This window comes from Sceloporus occidentalis, unplaced genomic scaffold (genome assembly GCF_023333645.1).
Source record: "Sceloporus occidentalis isolate IW3139 unplaced genomic scaffold, rSceOcc1.0.p SCAF_1, whole genome shotgun sequence".
NCBI classification, from domain to species: Eukaryota; Metazoa; Chordata; class Lepidosauria; order Squamata; family Phrynosomatidae; genus Sceloporus; species Sceloporus occidentalis.
This window is the reverse complement of record NW_028316981.1, coordinates 8,595,166-8,620,263: the sequence shown is the minus strand read 5'-3', so window position 1 is coordinate 8,620,263 and position 25,098 is coordinate 8,595,166. Positions and strand designations below refer to the sequence as shown.

The following is a 25,098-nucleotide window of genomic DNA, read 5'->3' as shown; positions in this document are numbered from 1 at the left end:
CCAGATGCTGTTCTTTGTCCTCTGAACAGCTGGAGGACCGGCTCAGGAATGCAGGTAGAGTTGGCACGGAGCCAGCTCCCTGATTCCAAAAATTCCACAAGGACTACAAAGCCCATCACTGCGTGAGTAGTTAGGAAAATGTGTTAGATAGAGCGTCTAGGTTTTTTTATTATGTTTTATCCAATAGCTTGCCTGAAATGAATATCTTTGTAACTGTGTTTTCTGACCTGCATGGCAAGGAGGCATGGCATGAGTGATACTTTTCTATTCTATGCTATTCCTTTAAAATAAACTTCTTTCTTTTAAAAGCATCTGCTGTCTCTCTGCTCCTGTACATGTGCCTGAACTCGGCTACTGATTGCTCTGGGTTAGCAAGAAAGGAAACTAGATCTCTCTCTCTATCCCTCACAAGTCCCAGTGTGTGTGTAGGGGCTACGAATAAATATTCACTGGGTGGTGGCAGTGAAAGAAAAGTTGTTTTTAAGGGACTTAGAGCCACGCACAGGGCTTTGCCCTCAGGGATCACCACATGGTTGGCAGCAGTGGTTTTCGGACTGTTGGAAACATTGCTTGCTGGGGCAAGAGTGTATTCCGCTTTTGGAGTTTGCTTTCAGTAAGATGCTTTGAAGAAGTTCTCTTCTCTCTTTCTCTCTCTCTCTTGTGCTCGACCTACGAAGGGAAAAGGACAAATAGTGCTGGCTTTCTTACTTTCTATGTTACTCTCTTCTTTGCTCTGGGGTGAGGAGGCTCTTTTCAAACTGAAAGAGGCTTGGGTTTTGCTTTTCTTTCCTGCTCTCTCTCCTTGGTGAGAAGAGAGGAAAAGGATCTGTGGACTCTTAGAGGCTCAAGGTTGGGGACCTGTTGCCTGTGTGTGTGTTTGAGCTGTTTGCAGAAAGGAGGGGTGGCTTTGCCCACAGCATCCCTGTAAACCTAACAGGCAGAGATCAAGCTTGCTAAAAAGCTGTGATCTGATCACTTTGCTAAAGGTGGGCTGGAGACAAAGAAATTGCAAAGTGGCCAGTGATTTTTTTTCTCTCTCTCTCCAAGTGAAGGGGGGAGGGAATCAAAAAGGGGGTTGCTAGGGCAACCTGGCTGAGTAAGGGCGATCAAAGGATCTTGTTTCTGGGGTCTCCTTCTCTCTTTCTGACTAGGAAAGGGGAGGGGGATTTTTAGCCCACTCAAGGAGGGGCTGTTTCTTTTCTCTGGTTAAAGGAGAAGGGAGGCCAGTGGGCTCCATCTAGTGGTAAAGGTAGAAAACTGCAGGAAAAGTGAGTCTTCTGACTTATTTTTTTTGTTTCTCTTTTTCTCCCTCTCACATCTGACACAGTGTGCAGTTGGTTACGCACACCCATTCATTTCAGCAAGCTATTGTATTTTTTTTTGTTTCTTAGTGCTTTCGCGTGTCTGCATTACAGTTAGCAGTTAGTCTATGCTTCTGCGCTGTGGCAAAATTACTGCCATGAGCGAGGAAAACATCCCACCACCCTCAAGGGAGGATGCTGCATTGGCATCAACAAGCCCAGCATCCCCACTTGTCATGGATGTGTGGGCCCAGATGACAACGATGTTCACAGACATGCAGCAGAAGATGTTCTCTGAACTGCATCGTCAGCTAGCTGACCAGAACAGCCATGTGGCTGAACTTCTGGCTAACCAGACCCAGACTCAACCTACACCTGCACCAGCGTCAGTGCAGCTTGAACCACCTTGCCGGTTTCCCCTTTACAGGAACGGCGACGATTTGAAAGCTTCATGGAAAGTTTTCAGCGGATGTGTGAACTCCACAGGGTCGCGGAGGATCAGTATATGAACGAACTTCGGCCCCAGATCTCAGGGGTTCTCCAAGAGGTGGAAACCAGTATGCCGCGGGGGGAGATGCAGAACTTTCAGCTGTTCGTACGGAAGGCGCGCCAACGCCTTGGTATCACCCCGGAAGCAGCCAGAAGGCGCTTCAGGGACACACCCAAGAAACCAGACTTATCCGCCGTAGACCTGGCTTATGCAATACAATGCAACAGAGAACTTTGGGTGCAGGTAGCTAAGATAACTTCACTGGAAGAGTTCTTCTTTCGCATAGATCTGGAACAATTCTTAACTTATTTTCCTCCTGACGTGGTCCATCATGTGTTGGACAAGAACCCTAAGACACTGCAAGAGGCTGCAGAGGCTACGGATACATACCTGGACCTCAAACGAGCCCAACCTTCAGTGCTCAGTGCTGGATATCACAAAAAGTTGCAGCCTGGACATCACTTTCAACGCAAGGACATCTCTCAGTCTCAACATCCCAAGGCTGCTACGCCGAATCCGCCCCAACCGCCCCGTCAGTCTCAGCCTTCTCAGCCGCAAGCATCTCAGCCACAAGCATCTCAACAATCCTCATCGTCTTTACAGGGAAGACCCAAGAGCAAAGAGGCTAAAAAATGTTTCTCTTGTGGACAACTAGGCCATGTGAGGGCCCAATGCCCACAAAACCCTACAACGATACATGTTATGGCTCAGGCCGAAGCTCACATGGTAATACTCCAGAGGACAGGATCAAAATTCAAAATGACCTGAATAGACTAGAAAGCTGGGCCACAGCTAACAAAATGAACTTCAACAGGGAGAAATGTAAGGTACTGCACTTAGGGCGAAAAAGTGAAATGCACAGATATAGGATGGGGGACACCTGGCTTAAGGAGACAACATGTGAAAGGGATCTAGGAGTCCAAGTAGACCACAAGTTGAACATGAGTCAACAGTGCGATGCGGCAGCTAACAAGGCCAATGCGATTTTAGGCTGCATCGATAGAAGTATAGTGTCTAGATCAAGGGAAATAATAGTGCCACTATATTCTGCTCTGGTCAGGCCCCACCTGGAATATTGTGTCCAGTTCTGGGCACCACAATTCAAAAAGGACATTGAGAAACTGGAGCGTGTCCAAAGGAGGGCAACTAAAATGGTGAAAGGTCTGGAAACCATGCCCTATGAGGAACGCCTTAGGGAGCTGGGTATGTTTAGCCTGGAGAAAAGAAGGTTAAGAGGTGATATGATAGCCCTATTTAAATATTTGAAGGGATGTCATATTGAGGAGGGAGCAAGCTTGTTTTCTGCTGCTCCAGAGACTAGGACCCGGAGCAATGGATGCAAGCTGCAGGAAAAGAGATTCCACCTCAACATTAGGAGGAATTTCCTGACAGTAAGGGCTGTTCGACAGTGGAACAAACTCCTTCCTCGGAGTGTAGTGGAGTCTTCCTCCTTGGAGGTCTTCAAATGGAGGCTGGATGGCCATCTGTCGGGGATGCTTTGATCTGGATTTCCTGCATGGCAGGGGGTTGGACTGGATGGCCCTTGCGGTCTCTTCCAACTCTATGATTCTAAGAGACCGCAAGGGCCATCCAGTCCAACCCCATTCTGCCATGCAGCAAATCTAAATCAATGAATCCCTTACAGGTGGCCATACAGCCTCTGTTTAAAGACTTCCAAGGAGGGAGACAAGTGCAACCTGTCCCTTGCCAGAATCAGGGAACTCAATGATTCTTGTCAGTGCCTGTCACACTGCAGATTTTTGCCCCAGGGAGATAGCACATCTCTCAAGATGTTTGTTCCCCTCCAAAGGGAGTCCCTTACCCACACATCTCCTCCGATTGGCAGAGGCCATTCCATAGGCTGAATCTTCCAAGGTTTCCTGCACGTTCTCTGAAGACTGACAACTGTTGCTCTTATTGCTGCCCTTCATCATCACTGATAAAGGAAGAAACTTCAAATCAATTCTGTAGCTTCAAGGCCACAGAATGGTCCCTGGTCCTTCTATTTCTGTGAGTCAAATGTCTACCTCCTGTGTTTGGGAACTCCTCCTCAGCGATGTCCCCTGCGTAGTCATCATCTAGGACAGTCTTACTCTATCCAATAAAACTTCATGCTTCCTAATATGCTAAAAAGTAGAACTTTTTAGGTTGCTGAACTTTCTCTTCCAACAGGCATCACTGGGGGGATGCAGACCGCACCAGGTGACACCACTGCTCCTCAAATACCTAGAAACTATCTGTGGCATTCACCTGCTTCCTTTTAAAATGCTTTAACAGATGCTGGGAGTAGGGTGAAGCTCAACGAGAGGAGAAAAGAGAGGCCCCAGAATTTTTAAAAATTGAAAAAATTAAAACTTTTTAAACAAATTCATCACATTTTAACCAAATCTTTACTATGTACATGTAAATGCATCCAGGTTGTGCATATAATATTGTAATTTGAAGGTATCATTTTTAATTTTGCTAGTTGTTTATGTCACAACTATTCGCATTACGTTTAGTGGTATATGGAATTACCATTTATCAGTAACATTAATGCCAAAAAGCACTCCTAAGGATTCTGTACAGTGTGAAATGGGAGGAGGTCAATGTGGGGTGTGTGTGACACCATGGATTACCGCACCGGGAGACACCAACCTTAGGGGGGTACACTTGTGCTTAGTCCAGAAACTACAATTAGTACAAAATATGGCAGGCAGGTTGGTCACCAGAAAAACTAGGAGTGACCATATAACACCTATTTTGAAATCACTCCACTGGCTGCCTATTGGTTTCCAGGCACAGTACAAGGTGTTGGTTATCACTTTTAAAGCCTACATGGCTTGGGTACAACCTATTTAAGGGGTTGCCAACTTCCTTATATTTCACCTTGCACTCCCAGGTTCTCTGGGAAGAATTTATTGCAGCCAATATAGACCAGATTAACTGCAACCTCCCTAGGACCTTTCTGCAATTGCTCCCAGACTGTGGAACGGCCTGCCGGAGGAGATCCATCAAATCACCAGCTTAGACAGCTTTAAAAAAGCTGTCAAGATGGATCTCTTCCGGCAGGCCTTACCTGAATAGAAACCCTTAGCCAAAAATGAACACTCCCTTATATTATGTATTACGCTACCATTCTGTCCATTATTTTGTTATAAACAGTTTATTTTAAAAATTAATTTTAGCTGTAACAAGTTTAATTCTTTTTTAGGGGGGATATTGAGATATTATATGTATACTGGATGGTTTTAACTATGTAAACTGCTTTGATTGTTTTATACAGAAAAGCAGGATATAAATAGCGGTGAGGCTCTCTGGCGCCGCAAAAAAGAAGCACCAAAATGGTGCTTCTTGTTGCAGTGCGCTAATGACATCACGAGGTGCCAATGGCGCACTCGTGGCATCGTTAGCGCCACACGATGTGCAGACGCTAAGCGTCCACGATGTCAAAATGGCGGTGCCCATCTGTATAGGGTGCTGCCATTTTGTACGCGCTCTGGGTGTACTAGGGTTAGGGCCATCCAGAAGGGACACCCCTTTCTAACCCTAGTATGTGCAGAGCGCGTACTTTATGCCCGTATGTAACCAGCCATGGATAAGTTGATTTAGGTTTTTTGGGTCAATTTTTGATTAAAATTTCTAGACTTATACATGAGTATGTACAGTACATTGAGATAATAGCTTCAGAAAATAAACAGAGGAAAAAGAAAAAAATACATATAAAACACAGTAATAGTCCTACTAGAATAACAAATAACTATAATTACAGATTATTACATTGTTAGGTTTCTTATTGCTCCATAAATCCATAAATGATTTCCAATCTTTTTTTACAAAAATCTTCAACTGGCTTATCCTTTGGAACCCACATTAGTTTGGCAATTTGGGCTTACTCAGAAACTTTAACAATCTATTCTTGAGTCCATTTCCAAGTTTGAGCAAACAGTTTTCTTGCTGCTGTTATCATGTAATGAAGAAGTTTAACACACAGTTCTTTTCATAATGATCACCAGAAACATTTCTGGTAACAATACAAAATCTACCTTTAAAGTTTGTTGACTTAACATATAAATCTTCAACCAGTAACTTCACTTTCTTCCATCCCATATGAAAAAGGAAACATCCTTATCATTACATCCACAATGTTGGTTTGAAACATTCTTGTACATTTTCTTCAACTTATTTGGGGTTAGGTACCATCTATACCTCATCTTATACAGGGTTTCTTTTGAACTACTGCACAAAGTAAACTTTATATCTTTAAGCCACATTTTCTATTTTAACATTATGTCCAAATATTATCATGCATTCTTTTGTCTCTTAAATTACAAGTCAATGGTCTTCACACAACTCTAAATAAAATTTATTTTCACTAGCCTCTATTGTAGCATTTCTCTTGACTTGATGAACTTTGTTATTGCAATGCATATAAGCAAATCAGTTAAGATCTTCCCTTCCTTAAGATGTATTTCTCTTGATTTAAACTTCCAGCTGTGTTTAAAGTACAAAAGATCATCACATAACAACCATCTACATTTTTACATTTTTAAAAGGTTTCCTGCACGGTGGCGTCTAATATTATCTTAGGAAAAAGCCTTTGCTTATATTTATACCAACACATAGAAGAACCTTTTTAATACAATGATTTTTTAATTCCACATGTAGCTTATCTTTATCATACCAAACTTAACTATGCCACCCGAATATTAAATCATAAACATCAAGTTCCAAGAGTCTTCATCTGCAAGAAAATATAATTACTCCAACCCTACAAAACAAGTCATACAAAAAATCAGGGCTCATAAGTCAATTTACTATTAAGAGACTTCCAAGCCACCCCTTTCCTTAGCACCATACAGTGTTTACGTTTTATTCTGGGTTTTTTCTGCCATTCCTATGTGGGCTCTCTGGTGGCTCACAAGTTGTACATTCCAAGAAAAACATTTCCCACACTCCTGACATTTAAATGGTTTCTCTCCTGTATGAATTCTCCGGTGGCTCATAAGATTTGAACTCGTAGAAAAACATTTCCCACACTCCTGACATTTGTGTGGTTTCTCTCCTGTGTGCACTCTCTGGTGGCTCACAAGTTGTGCATTCCAAGAAAAACATTTCCCACACTCCTGACATTTATATGGTTTCTCTCCTGTATGAAGTCTCCGGTGGCTCATAAGATTTGAACTCGTAGAAAAAAAATTCCCACACTCCTGACATTTGTATGGTTTCTCTCCTGTGTGCACTCTCTGGTGGCTCACAAGTTGTGCATTACAAGAAAAACAGTTCCCACATTCCTGGCATTTGTATGGTTTTTCTCCTGTGTGAAGTCTTCGGTGGATCACTAGGTTTGAACTGTGAGCAAAACATTTCCCACACTCCTGACATTTGTATGGTTTCTCTCCTGTGTGGACTCTCTGGTGGCTCACAAGTTGTGTATTCCTGGAAAAACATTTCCCACACTCCTGGCATTTGTATGGTTTCTCTCCTGTGTGGACTCTCTGGTGAATCACAAGATGTGAACTGTGTACAAAACCTTTCCCACACTCTTGGCATTTGTATGGTTTCTCTTTTGTGTGGAGATTCTTGTGCTTCAGAAGGTATGAACTCCGAGCAAAACCTTTCCCACATTCCTGACATTTATATGGTTTTTCGGCTGTGTGGACTCTCAAGTGGGTTACAAGCGTTGAATTATGAGAAAAGCATTTCCCACACTCCTCGCACTTATATGGTTTCTCTCCTGTGTGGACCCTCTGATGGCTCACACGGTTTGAACTTGTAGAAAAACATTTCCCACACTCTGGGCACTTGCATGGCTTCTCTCCTGTGTGGACTCTTTTGTGTTTTACAAGGCTTGAATTTGTAGAAAAAGATTTTTCACACTCCAGGCACTTATATGGTTTCTCTCCTGTGTGGAGTGTCTGGTGGCTCACAAAGTGTGAACTGTGACCAAAACATTTCCCACACTCTTGGCATTTGTATCGTTTCTCTCCTGTGTGGACTCTCTGGTGGCTTACAAGGTTTGAACTCTGAGCAAAACATTTCCCACACTCCTGACATTTATATGGTTTCTCACCTGTGTGGAGGGTCTGATGGGCCACAAGATTTGAACTGTGAGCAAAACATTTCCCACATTCCTGACATTTGTATGGCTTGTCTCCTGTGTGGACACTCTGGTGGGTCACAAGGTGTGAACTGAGAGCAAAACATTTCCCACACTCCTGACATTTGTATGGTTTGTCTCCTGTGTGGGTTCTTTGATGGCCAAGAAGAGATGAGTTGTGAGCAAAACATTTTCCACACTCCTTGCATTTATATGGTTTTGCTCCTGTGTGGACTCTCTGGTGGACTACAAGTTCTGACTTCCGAGTGCAACATTTCCCACACTCCTGGCATCTGTATGGTTTCTCGCCTGTGTGGAGTCTCTGGTGGATCACAAGGATTGAATTTCGAGAAAAACATTTCCCACACTCCTCACATTTGTATGGTTTCTCTCCCGTGTGGAGTTTCCTATGCTTCACAAGATATGAATTCTTAGCAAAATATTTTCCACACTCCTGACACTTGTATGGTTTCTCTCCTGTGTGGATTCTCTGATGAACCAGTAATTCTCTTCTGCCAGCAAATGGTTTCCCACATTCCAGGCATTTGTGTTTTTTCTTTCCTTTGTGGACTGTTTTATGACTCAAATGGGGCAATTTGTAATCAAAACCTTTCCTCGAGACTTTATATCTAATGTCTTTTTTTCCAGTGCACAGTCTCTTATGAAGCACAAGTGCCATAGTCTGGGCAAAACGTTTTCCACATATGTTGCACTTGAAGGCTTTTTCTCTGGTAGAACTTTCCTCCTCTGTGTGTGCTTTCTGGTGTCTGGTAAGCTCCCATTTTTGCCTAAAACACTTCCCACACTTTGCACAGACAGTTCCCTTACTCCAGTTATCTGCTGGAAAGAAGGAGAAAAATACAAAATAATCATTCCTTAGTGTGAGTAAAAAGGACTCTTAAGGAGTGGGAAAGGGACTGATTGGAAACCATCCTAAAAACAACTGTCATCAGTGAGAGGAAGATACAGTGCACCCGCATCATATGTGGGCACGCCATACGCAGCTCAGCATACATTGAAAGCTGCACACTGGAAGAAACAATGGTGTGTGCCCATGGCCCGTGTGCCCCACTGTGCCGCAGCAGTATTTCCCTTATGTGGGGGGTGGTGGTGGTTCAGGAACAGATCCCCTGTATAAGGGAAGGACACACTGTATATTGTTGTCCTTTCCTCACTTTCATGGTATTTTAGCCGCTAAGCTTTTATTCTTAATGGGATTTCAAGAAGTATATTCAGGGCTTGGCATGTTCATATTCCTACATCATGCTACAACTGATCACAACAAATGTGAGGGCAAGCAAGGGCCAGGCTGGACTGCTGCTCTTATGCCTTTTTGGGGACCTTCCCAGAGTTATCTCCTAGTCAAAGGAAGCAAGACTATTTGTCACAGAACCTTAAGGAGGGAAGTCTGAAGGAAGGATGGTCCCCAGCCGGATTCCAGTGGGGCTTAGGACTGAGGAAAGATGGAACTTGTTTGACTTCCCAGAGATACAAAGGAAAGGGTGTGCAGCAAGTACTCCACAGGCCACCCATGACTTAGCCCTAACTCTTCTGAGTACTCTGCAAATAAAGGCCTTAACAAATTACTTTAGAAAGATGATAGAAGCAACACATTGAAGAATTATGTACATGAAAAATTAGTTGCCTTGGATCCCATGTGGGAGAAAGGCAGAAGAGAAGTGCAATAAATAAATAATGAAATGAATTAAAAAATGGATGGTGGATGGTAGATTCCTTTAAGGAGGAGTGGTTTTCAATAGGCAAGTGGCTCAGACCAGGAAACATTTTATTACCCTCTTTGTTTAATTTAAATGCAGAACATGTCCTACTGAAAAAAGGATTAGACTCTGACAAAGGAGGAATGAGAATAATTGCAGACACAGAGATGACAAAATATTACTAGAAGAAAAGAGAATGACTACTTGTGAAAATTAAAGAAGAAAATGCAAAAGCTGAATATTAAGGAAACAAAAGGAACACATACAATTTACATAAGTTCAAAATATGAAAGTGTGACAGGGAAATTGTTAAATAATTAACAATTATTGTTAATTGTTATTGGCTCCATCCTCAAGCAAAGGGGAGACTGTAGTCCAGAAATCAGAAGAAGGTTAAGATTAGGAGGGCAGCTATGAAGGAATAGGATAAGCTCCTCAAGAGGAAAGATTTATCACGGAATAGCAAAGTCAGGATCCTCCATGTCACTGTATTTCTTATTGCTAGGCAACGTTTGAAAGCTGAAGATTAAAAAATGAGGATAGGAAGAAAATGAGATAATTTGAAATGTGGTGCTGCAAGATAGTTCTATGAGTACCATAGACTTCAAAAGGCAGAAACAACCGGGTCTCAGAGCAAGTAAAGACCTAACTCTCACTAAAGGCCAAAATAAAAGAGAAATGAAGACATAAAAAAGTCATAAAGGAATACTATACTACCAGTGAGACTAAGAAAAAGACTGTGATCAAGTGCATGAGGGTGCACAAAAATGTTTGTAAACATTCTTTATCTCAAACCTTCCATTGTATTCCTTCCTATATTTTAAATCTGAAACAACCTATCATGGCTATGTCACTGACTACTTCTGAGTACATTTGAAGAAAAAATTACGAAACTGAGACTGGTGCTCACTGGAAATTATGGTAATGCTGGGTAAAGGAGAAAGCAGCAAGAAAGGGGGAAGACTGGATTACAAGTGGATAAATGAGTCCCCCATCCTGGCCTTCAGAGAGAATTTGGGATACTGACAGGTAGAATTTGGGATACAGATTCCACTCAGGTGCAGCACTGTTATGGTGATTGTGATCAATACATTATAAATCTAGAACGATCATCAGTGAGGGAGCCTTACCAAGAGAAACCATGATGCCATGGGTCTCCTCCATGATCTGCACATGTAGGGCTCGCTGATCAGGATCCAGAAGAGCCCACTCCTCTGGGGAGAAATGGACAGCCACATCCTCAAAGGTAATTTGGCTCTGGAGAAAAAGAAAACATTTCATGCCCTTAGCTCACTATTAAGGAACGAAGTGCAAGAAGCCTTTAGGACTGAAACCTTCCTGTTGGCTGTTTGAAAGTTCATTAGTAGAGTCACCATGCTTCTGAATACCAGTTGCTGGAGAAGAGGAGTGGGAGAACACTATGGTTTCCATGTCTAGACTAGGGGACTCTTGTGGGCCACTGTGAGAACCAAGATACTGTACTAGATAAGCCTTTGGTCTTGTCCAAAAGGCCAGCTTGATGCTCTTTGCTTTGCCAGAGGAAACCAGGAGAGAGATTTGTTTCGAACCAGGCAGGAAGAGTAGGAAGATCTGTCTATTTCCCTTTCTTCTACAATCAAAACAAAATTCAGATAGTAAGAACAGCAACTTTAACTCACTTTTAGATCCTTTGTTAGACAAAAGTACAATGCCACCAAAGACTCAAGCTGTTGTGCAACTTATTCTACAGGCCACTGTGATGAAACTTGATGTAGCTAACGAATGGAGAATTATACATCTTTGGCAAGACATGTAAAAGACTGCAGCACTGATTCTTTAATAATAGCAGACCATTTGCCTGTTTGATTAAATTTAAATTTATCTAATATTTCTAAATCTTTGGTGGGTTAATGTTTCTGTTTTTAATGACAAGAAGTTTAAGTCTCAAGTATGATCAAATTGGATGGAATATTTTAAAAGGAAGCTACAGTGAGCTCACATGGCATTAAATGGGAGGCTTGCACAGCCTACATACAGGGTAAAATTCCTCTTATAAAAACAAATTAAAAATGTAAAGCAGGATTTGTTAAATAAGAAGTTGAAATCTCTTGCAACTCAGTTTGCTAGCTCTCCAACAGAGAGTTTTGGTTTTGATTAAGCTAATTAATAATTTTGTGTAAATATCCGGATATTCAATTAACTGGCTTAAATCAGACAAGATAAACCCCACTACTTTTAAAAAATGACAGTTCCAATACTGCCAAACTTCTATTCCTTACTTGGGTATATTTACTGCCAGAGATATCTCTCATATTATTAAACTAAATATAACTAAACATGCAGAAATAATCCAATTGGGATTGCTTTAACTGCCCTGGCTCAATGCTAGATAATTATGGGAACTGTAGTTTTGTGAGACACTTAGCCTTCTCTGTCAGAGAGCTCTGGTGTCATAATAACCCAGGGTCCCCTAGCACTGAGCCAGGGCAGTTAAAGTGGTCTCAAACTGGATTATTTCTGCAGTGTGTTTTGGACCCAAGCTAATAAAAAATATTACACAAGATAAAAATAATGATTTAAAGATAGGGGAAAAACCATTTTTATGAGTCTTCTATGGAAGACATGGGCAGAAAGTGGGATTTCTACTTTAAATCAATTATTGAGTAGTTATGGTGTGTTTCTGTCTTTTTCAAGTTTGCAAAATCAATTTCAGTAGTTGCCTTATCCTTGATTTAAGATATTACAGGATAAATTTGGTACAAGAAAGTTTGCCTTTTCATTTCAAAGTATTTTTTTTAAATCCCCCAGGTCTAGATTGCTTAAATATACGAGATTTCAACCTAGCTTTTTAAGAGTTAAGTGCTCAAACCCCTTGGTCAGGGTGGATGAGCCTGTCACTTTATTTCTCATATTCATATTTTTAAAAACTCCCCTTATTTAAAACAAGAATATGAAACATTTTATGGACTTCTGTCAAGTCCATATGAGCCCACATCCCTGGTAGCACTAGCTGAGAATTTTCTTTCAGTTTGCTTTGAATGTTAAAGGACTAAGGACACCCAGGCTGCTTCAGTCCTCTTGTCCAGGAATCTTTCTTCTTACCTGACTTGATTCCACTCCATCACAAAGAGGAAGAGAAAAGTAAGTGCTTGTTGGTGGCATCATTCCAGATCCTGCAAGAGAGATCAAGGTGAGGGAAGCTGATCACACAGCCTTGTCTCAGAGGCTACCATTACATTTCTAAAAAGAAGCGTATGAGGAAGACAGTAGCATTTTGCATCCCAGTAAAATCTATAAGTTTCTATTTTGTCTGTATTTATTATTATAGTCATTATTTTTGTCCTTGTGCACTAATTGTTGAACAGTTGTATTTGTGGTTCTGGTTTTGTTCCTTAATCCTTTTTTCTTTAGTTCCTTGTTAAGTGTTTCAACCTGTCACCCATTGTTTCTTCTCTTTTGTTTTGGCCACATGTAGCATCTTAAACCGGGCTGGGTGGCTGAGGACTTTGCCCTGCCGCCGCTGCGGCGTTTCTCCAGGGGGCGGGGCCGGTGGGAGCGGCCCCTACAAAAGCCGGCCCGCCGGCTCCCCCCGAAGAGGACGCCGCCGCCGTCGCCCTTTTCCATCTGGGCTGGGCGGCTGAGGACTTTGCCTGCCGCTTATACCATCACAGCGGAGTGCCTGTTATTGGGGTCTTTTTAGAGGGAGGGAGATAGAGAAGGGCTTAGTAATTTTTTTCTCATTAGGGATTGTTTGGGCTACGTCCTGTTTTTGCTGCTGTATGCTATTTAATGTATTTCTAGATTGCTTCTTTATCTGTTTGCATAGGATGATTTATTCTTGTAATGTACTACATGCTTTTTATGCTCCTTGTAATTGTATTTTGAACTGTATTGTATTGTATTTTATTTAATGCTGTAAACCGCCCTGATCGTTTGGAAGGGCGGTATACAAATAAAACATTTATTATTATTTATTTATTATTAAACAGACAGGCAAAATAAAACAGTTTCCAACCGCTTTGGAGTCGGGACATTTAGTGACACGTGCCTCCAAAGTAAGTGGAAATTGGATCGAAGCCACACTTCGGGGCTAAAAACTGGTGGAAAAAGAACTTGTCCTAGTCCTACTTAGCCAGGAAAATGCACACTTTCGACCCTGCACATAGACGCCCTGACACAAGAGTGATCCATCGTAACCCTAACCCTGCATATATGTGCACTGCTGTGGGTGCATGATTAAAAAAGACAGAGCCGGCATACCCAAGCTGTCGAGGCAGCAATGTAAAAAATTGAAAGTTATAAGTACAACATACACAACCCAGATAGTCCAAGAGAGACACGGAGTGTAGGGCTGTGTGTGAAGGGGGCATGTGAGGAGGGGCATGATTATGCTTTGTCAGTGTGGTGACACTCCCTGAAATTAAACAGTGGAAGAAAGATCCAACAAAACAGATTTAAATCATGTCATAGTGTTCCCTGTTATTCCCATTGATGCAAACCATAGTAGTAGAATGGTCCAAAGTGTCATAGACTGCAGAGAGAGCCAACAGGATCAACACCAGTATTTGACATCAAGCCATTGCCACTGGAATATTATTTACTATATAAGTCAATTGTTTCTGTGGACTGACCTGTCCAAAATCCTGATTGGAAAGAGAGAAAAAAATTGGTGTATGATCCAGTAAGGCACGAACTGGGAAAAGGCTCTTTTCAAAACTTTAGAGAGAAATGGGAAAGAAATGCACAGGACGATAATTAACACAAGATCTGGGGTGGTTTTCTTTAATAGAGAACAAAGGACAACAGCCTGGAAAAATATCATTTGAAAAGGAGCCATGCATCTAGTGAGTTATTGTCTTGTCTTTTGATGTTAAACTTTGTAAACCACTATGATCTCTAAGGAATAGCGGTCTAGAAATAAACTTTCATTCATTCATTCATTCATTATAGAAGGCAGAAACAAAGACAGAAGCACCGAATAAAGTAAAAAAAGAAGAAGTGTCAATACGGCAGGAAGTAGGGGAAAAAGACAACACAGTCTGACCGCTGGTGGGCTCTGTAGTAGGGGACAATTTTAAAAATCTATAGGGCATTGTGGTCTGGTGTTTAGGGGGTTAGACTAGGGCTTGAGACATCACTGTGCTCACTGTTTTGCAATGACTGAAACATTCAATGCTTTTGTTGAATGCCAGTATTTTGGAACTAAATACAATTGCCCCTCCATTTTTGAGGGGGATCTGTTCCAGACACCCCCACAAAAATGGAAAACTGCCGATATTGGAGTCCCTATTGACTCCAATGGCAGCATACACCACTGCACACCTTGGGCACTCACCCCATTGTGTTGCTCTCTGTTTGCCTCTTGCAAAAAACAGAGGGATGACTGTGCACATTTAGATGCTCATTTCCAAGCCAAATGACTCTGCATGGACACCTCCACTTCTTCAATTTCAAACTATTATGGAGCTTTACCTTGCAAGGCCACAGCCCCATCTTTCTCCTGTTTGAGCTTCCTCTGCTGGGACTTCTGGGAGGTGTCTGATGCAGACTCCTCTGATGCAGGGAGATCAGACTGACCTTCCTCCTGAAAGAGCAGGGAGAACGTGAAGAATAATTAGATAGTAAGTTTTAATTTCTGATACACAAACATCAGAAGAAAAAGACTGGCAATTGTAGCAAGCTTTACCCTTCAAAGTGGGAGCAGGCAATTTCTCATTTCTCCCCTGAACTCAAGTGGGGAAGGGGGAGCCATGCACTGCCACTACAAAATCACCACACTGCCACATCTGGTTGAACAGCAATAGCAGCAAGACATCTGGAAGTTATTTGAAAACACAGGACACAAGAAGCATGGAATTGTGTTCATTGTCCTAAGAGACCTTTGAGGGGTAGAGTCCACTTTAAAACAAGACCCATAATCCCCACACCCTTCACTTGCTTTTCTTTTTTTATAATCTTTATTTGAATTTACAAACTTAAAAAATTACAACACAGACATGTAAAAAACAATAGAAACATAATCATCTACAGACAAAATTTCCTTTCATTCTATTCATACACCTGATCACTATATCACTACAATCAAACTTACGTCCCATGTTTAGGGTTTTTTTTTTTTTGTATTTTCCAAATTTTGTCTGAAACTCATGCTTCTCTTATCTAGTTTTTTACCACTAGTAATTTTGTACTATTTAGTCTAGCTTCTTTAAACCTATATACGTTTCAACCATTTTTCCAATCCAGAGATTAAAAGATAGAAAATAGTCCTGATGGTTGTCTGTAAACCCCTTTTAACAAATCCTCTTAAATCTGTTTAAACAGATTTAAACAGACACCCATCACTTTCTAAGCTACTTTTGGTACACCACATTTCAGTACAAGAGTAACAGAATTGGCAGTGCCTCTAGAGGTGGCAGCAGTAGGGACATAGGTGCTACAAAAAGTGACAGAGTTGGTCCCAGGACATGGTCCAGTATAGAGCAAAAGGTAGGACAGACATTTAATCAATCCATTTATCTCAGCTTTACTGAAATGAAATGAAATGCTCTAACCTGTTCTTCCTGCTTCCTGTCCTCAGCCCAACTCAGAAGAAAACCTTCTGCCAGGGCCACTGCCTGGGAACAGGTCTCTGCCCCACATTCCCTGATCCATCTCTCCATTTCTGGGGGCAGGATAGTCAGGAACTGTTCCAGGATCACCAGGTCCAAGATCTGATGTTTGGTCTGTTCCTTTGGCCTCAGCCACTGGTGGCAGAGTTCGTGGAGTCGTCTGCAAACCTCTCGTGGGCCCTCACACTCTTTGTAGGAGAACAGCCTGAAGCGCTGACGCTCTATTTCTGAGCTGCCAAGGTCACCACTCAGGAACCTCTGAATGTGTCTTTCCCAGAACTCCTCACTGTTCTCAGCACTGATGCCATCAGAGGCTCCTTCTTTTTCAGGTCCAACTGAGTCAGGTTCCTCCATCTTTGAACTGGCGTCCAATGAAGCAGCCAAAGGGACTCAAGGTACTCTTGTGCCTCAGGGCAAAGAACCCCTGAACAGAGTCTGTTTGGAAACTCTGCAAAGCAAAGACATTGCTGTGTTAGGAATTAGTGTACTATATTGGAAAGAGAAAACTAGAAGATTCCAACTAGGTCTCCTCCCTATGGGAAAGGAAATGAACAAAACTGACAAGATAGCTGGGGAGGCTTTTTCACCTGAAAATCACGAAGTGAGGCCTTATCTACTTGAGGGTCGGAAAAGGCTGCATCATCCTTTTCCCCATTTCTGTCAATCTATTCCCCAGTCCAACCTTCCCTCCTTCAACCTTCCACTGAGCCACCTCATATCCATTTCTGACCCAAAGCCCCCGCTCACACCATCCCACCCGCCATCATTCCTTTTCCATAAGCCTCTATTACACAAAAATACCATGACATTTGATTCAATTAAGAGTTTGATGTGGGAAAGGAGAAACTAAGTGAAGAAGGTAAGATTGGTAGATTATAATAATATTGTAAAAGAAGAAGACAAAAAAGATCAAGTAGACAGGAGGGGAACATCAGTGATGGCAAGTAGATGGAGAATGACAAAAAGATCGGGGAGGGGGGGAAGAAAGACAGACAGACAGAGAAATTATAAAAAAGGGAAGACAAAAGGAAACTCAGGAAGATGCAACCAAGGGGGGGGTATTAGAGATAACTTTTCATTGTATGTAAAGTCTGTTTATGTTTTATATTTGTGTGTCTTAATAAAAAATTAATAATTTTAAAAAAAGAGTTTGACGTGGTTCAGGAAATCTTCAATTATTTATCATCTAACTCTTCAAAAACAACACCATCAGCTCAGTACTTGTATTAATGAAACCTAGGCATATGTAATTAGCACAGCTGATTTCCCTTACTGTGAGCTTATTATTATTATTATTATTATCATTATCATTATTATTATTATTGCTATTACAGTCCTCTAACTTATCCATGGGTTGAAAATATTTATACATATTCAAAAAGCATATCTTGATATTACCATTTTATATAAGGGACACCATTTTACTATGTAATTGTATTTAACGGGATTTGAACATCCACAAATGTTGGTATCCATGGGGGTTCCTGAAACAAAACAACAGCAGATACCAAGAGCCCGCTGTTTCCTATTTATTTATACTGTCTTTCTCCGAAACCCCAAATTATTTACAGAAATTAGCACATGTTCCTAAAAGCTCACATCAATAATTGTCACTTTTGTAGACTTTTAATTGTACTGTACAGTTGCCCCTTTTTCACAAACTTCAGATCCGCAACCCTCGCTTAGTCACAAGAAGCAAATGGAGGGGGTAAATATGGAGCACACGCCTAAGGCCCCACATGGGCACGCGCCCCCATTCAAACCTATGGGGTTTAATATATGTGAGTTTCCATTTTCGCGGGGGGGAGGGGTCCAGAACGGATATCTATCTATGAAGCACATGCCTGCCATCATACATGCTTATGTCTATCTTTGCAGCACACGCTTGCCATCATACGTGCTTACGTTTATCTATGAAGCACACACTTGCCACCTTACTTTCTTATGTCTATGTAGCACACGCTTGCCATCATACATGCTTACGTCTACATATGAAGCATACACTTGCCATCATACATGTTTATGTCTATCTATGAAGCACACACTTGCCATCATACATGCTTACGTCTACGTATGAAGCACATGCTTGCCATCATACATGCTTACGTCTATCTATGAAGCACACACTTGCCATCTTACTTGCTTATGTCTATGTAGCACACGCTTGCCATCATACATGCTTACATCTATCTATGAAGCACACGCTTGCCATCATACATGCTTACATCTATCTCTGAAGCACACGTCTCTGTACGAAGAAGCACAAGCTTGCCATCTTACATTCTTACATCTATGTACAAAACACCTGCTTGCCATCTTGCATGCTTATGTCTATGTACGAAGCACATGCTTGCCATCTACCTCTGGCCATCCAGCCACCTAGATATGGCCATTGAACTCTCATGGTCATCCTCCACCTTTGGGGACCCTTCAGGCTGTTGTCCTGTCCCCAGTTTTGGAATAAAGATTCAATTGCTAGTCCAGTCAACATCAGTGAGATGAATTGAGGAGTGGGTGGGTGTGCAACCTGCATGTTTTTATGTGACATGTTGTCATGCACAGAAAATGCATAGTCCTCAAGACAGGGCCAGGCCTTTGGGCTCCTGGGGTGGAAAATCCCCTCAATAGCTTTCCCTTCCAAGGACCCCCCCCCCCTTCCAACCCCTGCAATCTGGGTCCTCCCTCTCAGAGGCCTCTCCAGCCTGGATGCTTCATGTCAGTCCCAGCCAGAGGAGAGCCCACGACCTCACTCTGGGAGAGGGAGAAGCAACCCAGAGGACTCCATGGGTCTCCCCCAGGGGAGACCAACCAAAAGGTTCAAGTTCTCCCTCCTTTCAGTTCCATGGAGGAGGCTTAGATTGGGACTCACCAGGCCCCAGGAGGAGAAAGAAGCAGCCCAGGACCCCTGGGAGGAAAAGGCAAGAAAGGCAGGAGACCCAGGAGCCTGAACTTCAGCTGCTCTGGAGGACTGCAGTCCTCCTCAGCCCCTTAGAAGAAGGGAAAAGGTGAATGGAGGGTCTGCTGGGTACATGGCTTGTCTGCTCTGGAGGACTGGACTCTTCCCTCCATTTCCCTTCCCCTCTAGGAATCCAGCTGTCTTCTTCCCTTAACCCTTCCTTGCACCACTGGCTGAGGGGTCTCTTCTTCTCTGATTCCCTCCTGGTTCCAGCTTCCCAGACCAGACCTTTCTTCTCTCCCCTCTTTTCAGTTGAATCCACCCCAGGAATTCTCACCTCACCTGCTCCCCTTCTTTTCAGGATCCTTCTTTGCTTTCTTATCCTTTTGTTTGTTTGGGGTTGCTGTTTCCAGCCGGCTCCCTTTTAATCTGGCACCATTTCCCTCCATCATAAAGCCAAGCCAAGCTCCTGGCAAAAGTCACCAGAGCCTTTTGGGTCTGGATTTCTTTGTATATATGGGTGTGTGTTTAATATAGAATGTATGCTGTAGGCAGGTTTATTTTATCCATTTTAATTGTATGTACGGTGCTGTACAGCGCTATATAAATAAAGCTTAATAATAACAATTTTATTTATGTTATATATAATTCTATACAGGGTGACCAGGCGTCCTCCTTTTCCAGGTCATGTCCTACATCTCAACCTTCTGTCCAGGCAGGAGGAATTTCAACAGGTCCTCCATTTTGAGCATTACTACGATGCATGAATTTATATTTCTAGGGTCCAAAACACACTGCAGAAACAATCCAGTTTGAGACCGCTTTAACTGCCCTGGCTCAGTGCTAGGTAACCCTGGAAATTGCAGTTTATTGTGGCACCAGAGCTCTCTCTGGCAAGGAAGGTGAAATGTCTCACAAAACTACAGCTCCCTGAATTCCCTAGCATTGAGCCCGGTCAGTTAAAGTGGTTTTGAACTGGTATTTTGATTAAACAGCTAATAATTTTCAACAGATTTAATGCTTGAAGGCCAAAATCAGTCACTCCACATATCTAAATGCGTAGTTGGAGGAACAAATGTCTTCTCTGAAGATGCCAGCCACAGATGCTGGCGAAATGTCAGGAATAAACTCTACTAGAACATGGCCACAGAGCCCAAAAACCCCACAAAAAACAACAAATGTCTTTGCACAGTCAGCACTCCACATTCACGGGGGTTAGAAGAACAAGACCCCCATGAATGTGGGAAAACTGCGAATAACCTCCCCAACACACATGGAAACAAATTAGAGGTCACAGAATCTTAAAGTTGGAAGAGATCCCAAGGGCCATCCAGTCCAACCCCATTCTGCCATACAGGAACTCACAATCAAAGCACCACCAACAGATGGCCATCCAGCCTCTGTTTAAAGACCTTCAAAGAAGGAGACTCCATCACTCTCCATTGTCGAACAGCTCACTCTCCACACTATCAAAAGGCTCTTACTGTCAGGCTCTTACTGTCAGGAGGTTCCTCCTAATGTTGAGGTGGAATCTCTTTTCCTGTAGCTTGCATCCATTGTTCTGTGTCCTAGTCTCTGGAGCAGCAAAAAATAAGTTTGCTCTATCCTCAATGTTACCCCCCTGTTTAAACAGGGCTATCATATCGGGTGAGCAGGGGAAGAGGAGCAGGGACCCATGTTCCTATTCTTCCCCCACCCTCCCATCCCTTTAACTGGCTCCCCACTCAGTGGAATAGTAGGCTTTCCCATACAGCTATCCCACCAGGAAAACAGGACTAGGGTTGATCACTCCCGTGCCATTTCTGGTGGGATAGCAGGCTTCCTCAGGCAGCTATGCCCCTGGGAAAAGGGTCGATCCTCTAGCTCCTTTCCTGGTGAGATAGCTGCCTGGGGAAGACAGCTATCCCATGGGAAAGGGGCAGGGTTGGCACACATATCGTTCCAGGCTGCCCCCCCACTGGGCTCTTTTCATGAGGGGAGGGAGGGAGGAGTGTACGCACACATGCCATGATCACGCAAATAATCAAAACCGCAAGTGTCAAAGCCATGAATGTAGAGGACCAACTATTTAAGTATTTGAAAGGATGCCATATTGAGGAGGGAGCAAGCTTGTTTTCTGCTGCTCCAGAGAACAGGACCCAGAACAATGGATGCAAGCTGCAGGAAAAGAGATTCCACCTCAACATTAGGAGGAACTTCCTGACAGTAAGGGTTCTTCGACAGTGGAACACACTCCTTCCTCGGAGTGTAGTGGAGTCTCCTTCCTTAGAGGTCTTTAAACAGAGTCTGGATGGCCATCTGTCAGGGATGCCTTATTGTGAGTTCTTGCATGGCAGGGGGTTGTACTGGATGGCCCTTGTGGTTTCTTCCAACTCTATGATTCTATGATTCTACAATAAAAGCATTCCCTGTGACAGACCACATTCTCAGGCAGCGTATCCCCCTGTCCAACAGCTCATTGCCAGGAAGTTCTCTATGGGTGTATTCCTTTGTATTACTCTTGTGCAGAGTCCCTGGTAACTAACAGGGTGTGCATTCTGAGCAAATCATTTACCACAATCCTGGCATTTTTATAGTTTCCCTTCTGTGTGTGGGCTGTTTCCCTTGCCGTAGTTTATTTATTGATGTTAACACTGACAATCTAAGTTACAATAAATATCAGGAGAATGCACATTAAGAGAACATATTCAGAAAAGGAGAGAGGACAAAGAGAAGAGGAAAAAAGATAAAAGGGAGAAAGACATATAAAAACAGTAGGTTTCTGACCCCGCATTCTAACTATAAAAATAATAAAAAAGGAATCTATTAGTTTACTATTTTGGATCCAACTAAATACTGTAATCCTACTACAATTACTAATAACCATAACAACAGATTATTACATCATTAGATTTCATATTGCTGAGAAAGCCCACAAACAGTTTCTGATCTTTTTAAAAAAATCTTCAGTTAGCTTATCCTTTAGAATCCATGATAATTTAGCAATTTGAGCTAACTCAGGAACCTTAGTCCATTCTTCTGTTGTCAGTACTTCAGTCTGTTTCCAAGATTGAGCAAACAATGTTCTTGCTGCTGTAATCATGTGATGAAGAAATAATCCATATTTACTAAGCAGTTCTTTATCTATAATGCCCACCAGAAACATTTCTGGTAACTTTACAAAATCTACCTTTGAAATGTTTTAAATTAACATATGAATCTTCAACCAATAACCTTTTGCCTTCTTCCTAGTCCACCACATAGGAAAAAAGAAACCCCTCTTATCTTGATATCCCCAACACTGGTTTGAAACATTCTTGAACATTTTCAACATTATTTGGGGTTAGGTAACATGTATGCATCAACTTATACAGGCTTTCTTCTAAATTACTGCACAAAGTAAATTTTATATCTTTGGATCACATTTCCCCCCCAACATCCATTTGAATATTTATGCCCCAAATTTTTGTCCCACCTTATTCTATACTCTTTTACAGGTTGGTATTTTGTCTCTAGTATCAAAAACGTTTAAATCACTTTTTATATTACATGTTCATTGTCTTTACACAACTGTAAATATAATTCATTTACTCCAGCCTCTATTGCAGCATTTATCTTATCTTGATTAAATCTGGCACAAAGTTGCACTTAAGCAAAGCACTTAAGATCTTTGCCTTTTTAAAGAAGCATCTCTCTTGATCGAAACTTCCTGCTGTCTTATTCAAAGTACAAAATATCATAAAACCACAATCTCCAATTTTTAACTTTCTTTAAAAAGGCTTCCTGTGGCAAGGCGGCTAAATATTAGGAAATACTTATATTTAATCCAAACACACAGAAGAAGCTTTCTAATAAATTGATTTTTTTTTAATTGAGCATGCAACTTATTATTGTACCAAAATTAACCAAGCCACACAAAAATTAAATCATGACCTTCAAGTGCCAGGAGTCTCTCATCTATATGCAAAATCGATTCCTTCAACGCTAAAAAACAACAGGCCTCATAATACAATTTAATATTAGGAACTCCTAAGCCGCCCCTTGACTTAGCATCATACAGTGGTTAAATATTTTTCTGGGTTTTCTTGCCTGCCAAAATAATCTGGACATTTTCTTCTGTTGTTCCTATGTGGACTCTCTGATGAGTCAGAAGTTGTATATTCCAAGCAAAACATTTCCCACACTCCCGGCATTTGTATGGTTTTTCTCCTGTGTGAAGTCTCCGGTGGCTCACAAGGTTTGAACTTGTAGAAAAACATTTCCCACACTCTTGGCATTTGTATGGTTTCTCTCCTGTGTGGACTCTCTGGTGGATCACAAGTTGTGTATTCCCTGTAAAACTTTTCCCACACTCCTGACATTTGTATGGTTTTTCTCCTGTATGGAGTGCCAGGTGAGTCACAAGGTGTGAACTGTGAGCAAAACATTTGTCACATTCCTGACATTTATATGGTTTCTCTCCTGAGTGGAGTCTTTTGTGCTTCACAAGATATGAACTCCGAGCAAAACATTTCCCACAGTCCTGGCATTTGTATGGTTTTTCTGTTGTGTGGACTCTCCAGTGGGTTGCAAGGGTTGAATTTTGAGAAAAGCACTTCCCACACTGCTCGCACTTATATGGTTTCTCTCCTGTGTGCACTCTCTGATGGATTACAAGTTCTGATTTTCGAGTACAACATTTCCCACACTCCTGGCATTTGTATGGTTTCTCTCCTGTGTGGAGTCTTTGGTGCATCACAAGGTTTGAACTTGTAGAAAAACATTTCCCACAGTCTGGACACTTACATGGTTTCTCTCCTGTGTGGACTCTCCTGTGGCTCACAAGACTTGAATTTGTAGAAAAACATTTCCCACAGTCAAGACATTTGTATGGTTTCTCTCCTGTGTGGAGTGTTTGGTGAGTGACAAGGTGTGAACTGTGACCAAAACATTTCCCACACTCCTGGCACTTATATGGTTTCTCTCCTGTGTGGACTCTCTGGTGGGTGACAAGATGTGAACTGTGACCAAAACATTTCCCACACTCCAGGCACTGATATGGTTTCTCTCCTGTGTGGAATGTCTGGTGGGTGACAAGGTGTGAACTGTGTGCAAAACATTTCCCACACTCCTGGCATTTGTATGGTTTCTCTCCTGTGTGGACACTCTGGTGAGTCACAAGATGTGAACTGTGGGCAAAACATTTCCCACACTCTTGGCATTTGTATGGTTTGTCTCCTGTGTGGGTTCTTTTGTGGTCCAAAAGAGATGACTTGTGAGCAAAACATTTCCCACACTCCTGGCATTTGAATGGTTTTTCAGATGTGTGGATTCTCCAGTGGGTTGCAAGGGTTGACTTTTGTGAAAAGCATTTTCCACACTCCTGGCACTTATATGGTTTCTCTCCAGTGTGCACTCTCTGATGGACTACAAGTTCTGACTTTCGAGTGCAACATTTCCCACACTCTTGGCATTTGTATGGCTTCTCTCCTGTGTGGAGTCTGTGGTGCATCATAAGGTTTGAACTTGTAGAAAAACACTTCCCGCAGTCCTGGCACTTGTATGGTTTCTCTCCCGTGTGGACTCTCTGGTGCATCACAAGGTTTGAACTTGTTGAAAAACATTTCCCACATTCCTGACACTTGTATGGTTTCTCTCCTGTGTGAACTCTCTGATGAACCAGTAATTCTGTTCTGCCAGCAAAGTGTTTTCCACACTCCTGACATTTGTGTGTTTTCTTTCCTTTATGGAATGCTTGATGGCTCAAATTGGGCAATTTGTAATCAAAACTTTTACATGAGACCTTACATCTAATGCCTCTTTTTCCAGCACAAAGTCTCATGTGAAGCACAAGTGCCATATTATGGGCAAAAAGTTTCCCACATGTGTTGCACTTAAAAGGTTTCTCTCTGGTAGAACCTTCCTCTTCTGTGTGGGCTTTCTGGTGTCTGATAAGCTCCCATTTGTGTCCAAAACACTTACCACACTTGGTGCATGCCTTTTCCTTACTCCAGTTATTTGCTGGGAAGAAGGAGAAAAATAGAACATAATCATTCCTCAGTGTGAGTG

At 42.2% G+C, this 25,098-nt stretch overlaps 1 protein-coding gene across 1 annotated transcript; it reads right to left on the bottom strand.

Annotated features, from left to right (window-relative positions):
- Window positions 1–5,553: 5,553 nt before the first annotated feature.
- LOC149320614 (uncharacterized) lies at window positions 5,554–24,976 on the bottom strand. The gene is made up of 6 exons (XM_089500046.1): window positions 23,130–24,976; window positions 16,119–16,536; window positions 15,040–15,151; window positions 12,670–12,740; window positions 10,719–10,845; window positions 5,554–8,710 (listed from the first exon to the last, which is right to left on the bottom strand). Exons 1-6 carry the CDS (start codon window positions 24,887–24,889, stop codon window positions 6,636–6,638), a joined length of 4,563 nt encoding a protein of 1,520 aa, XP_089356172.1. The 5' UTR covers window positions 24,890–24,976; the 3' UTR covers window positions 5,554–6,635.
- Window positions 24,977–25,098: the final 122 nt, after the last annotated feature.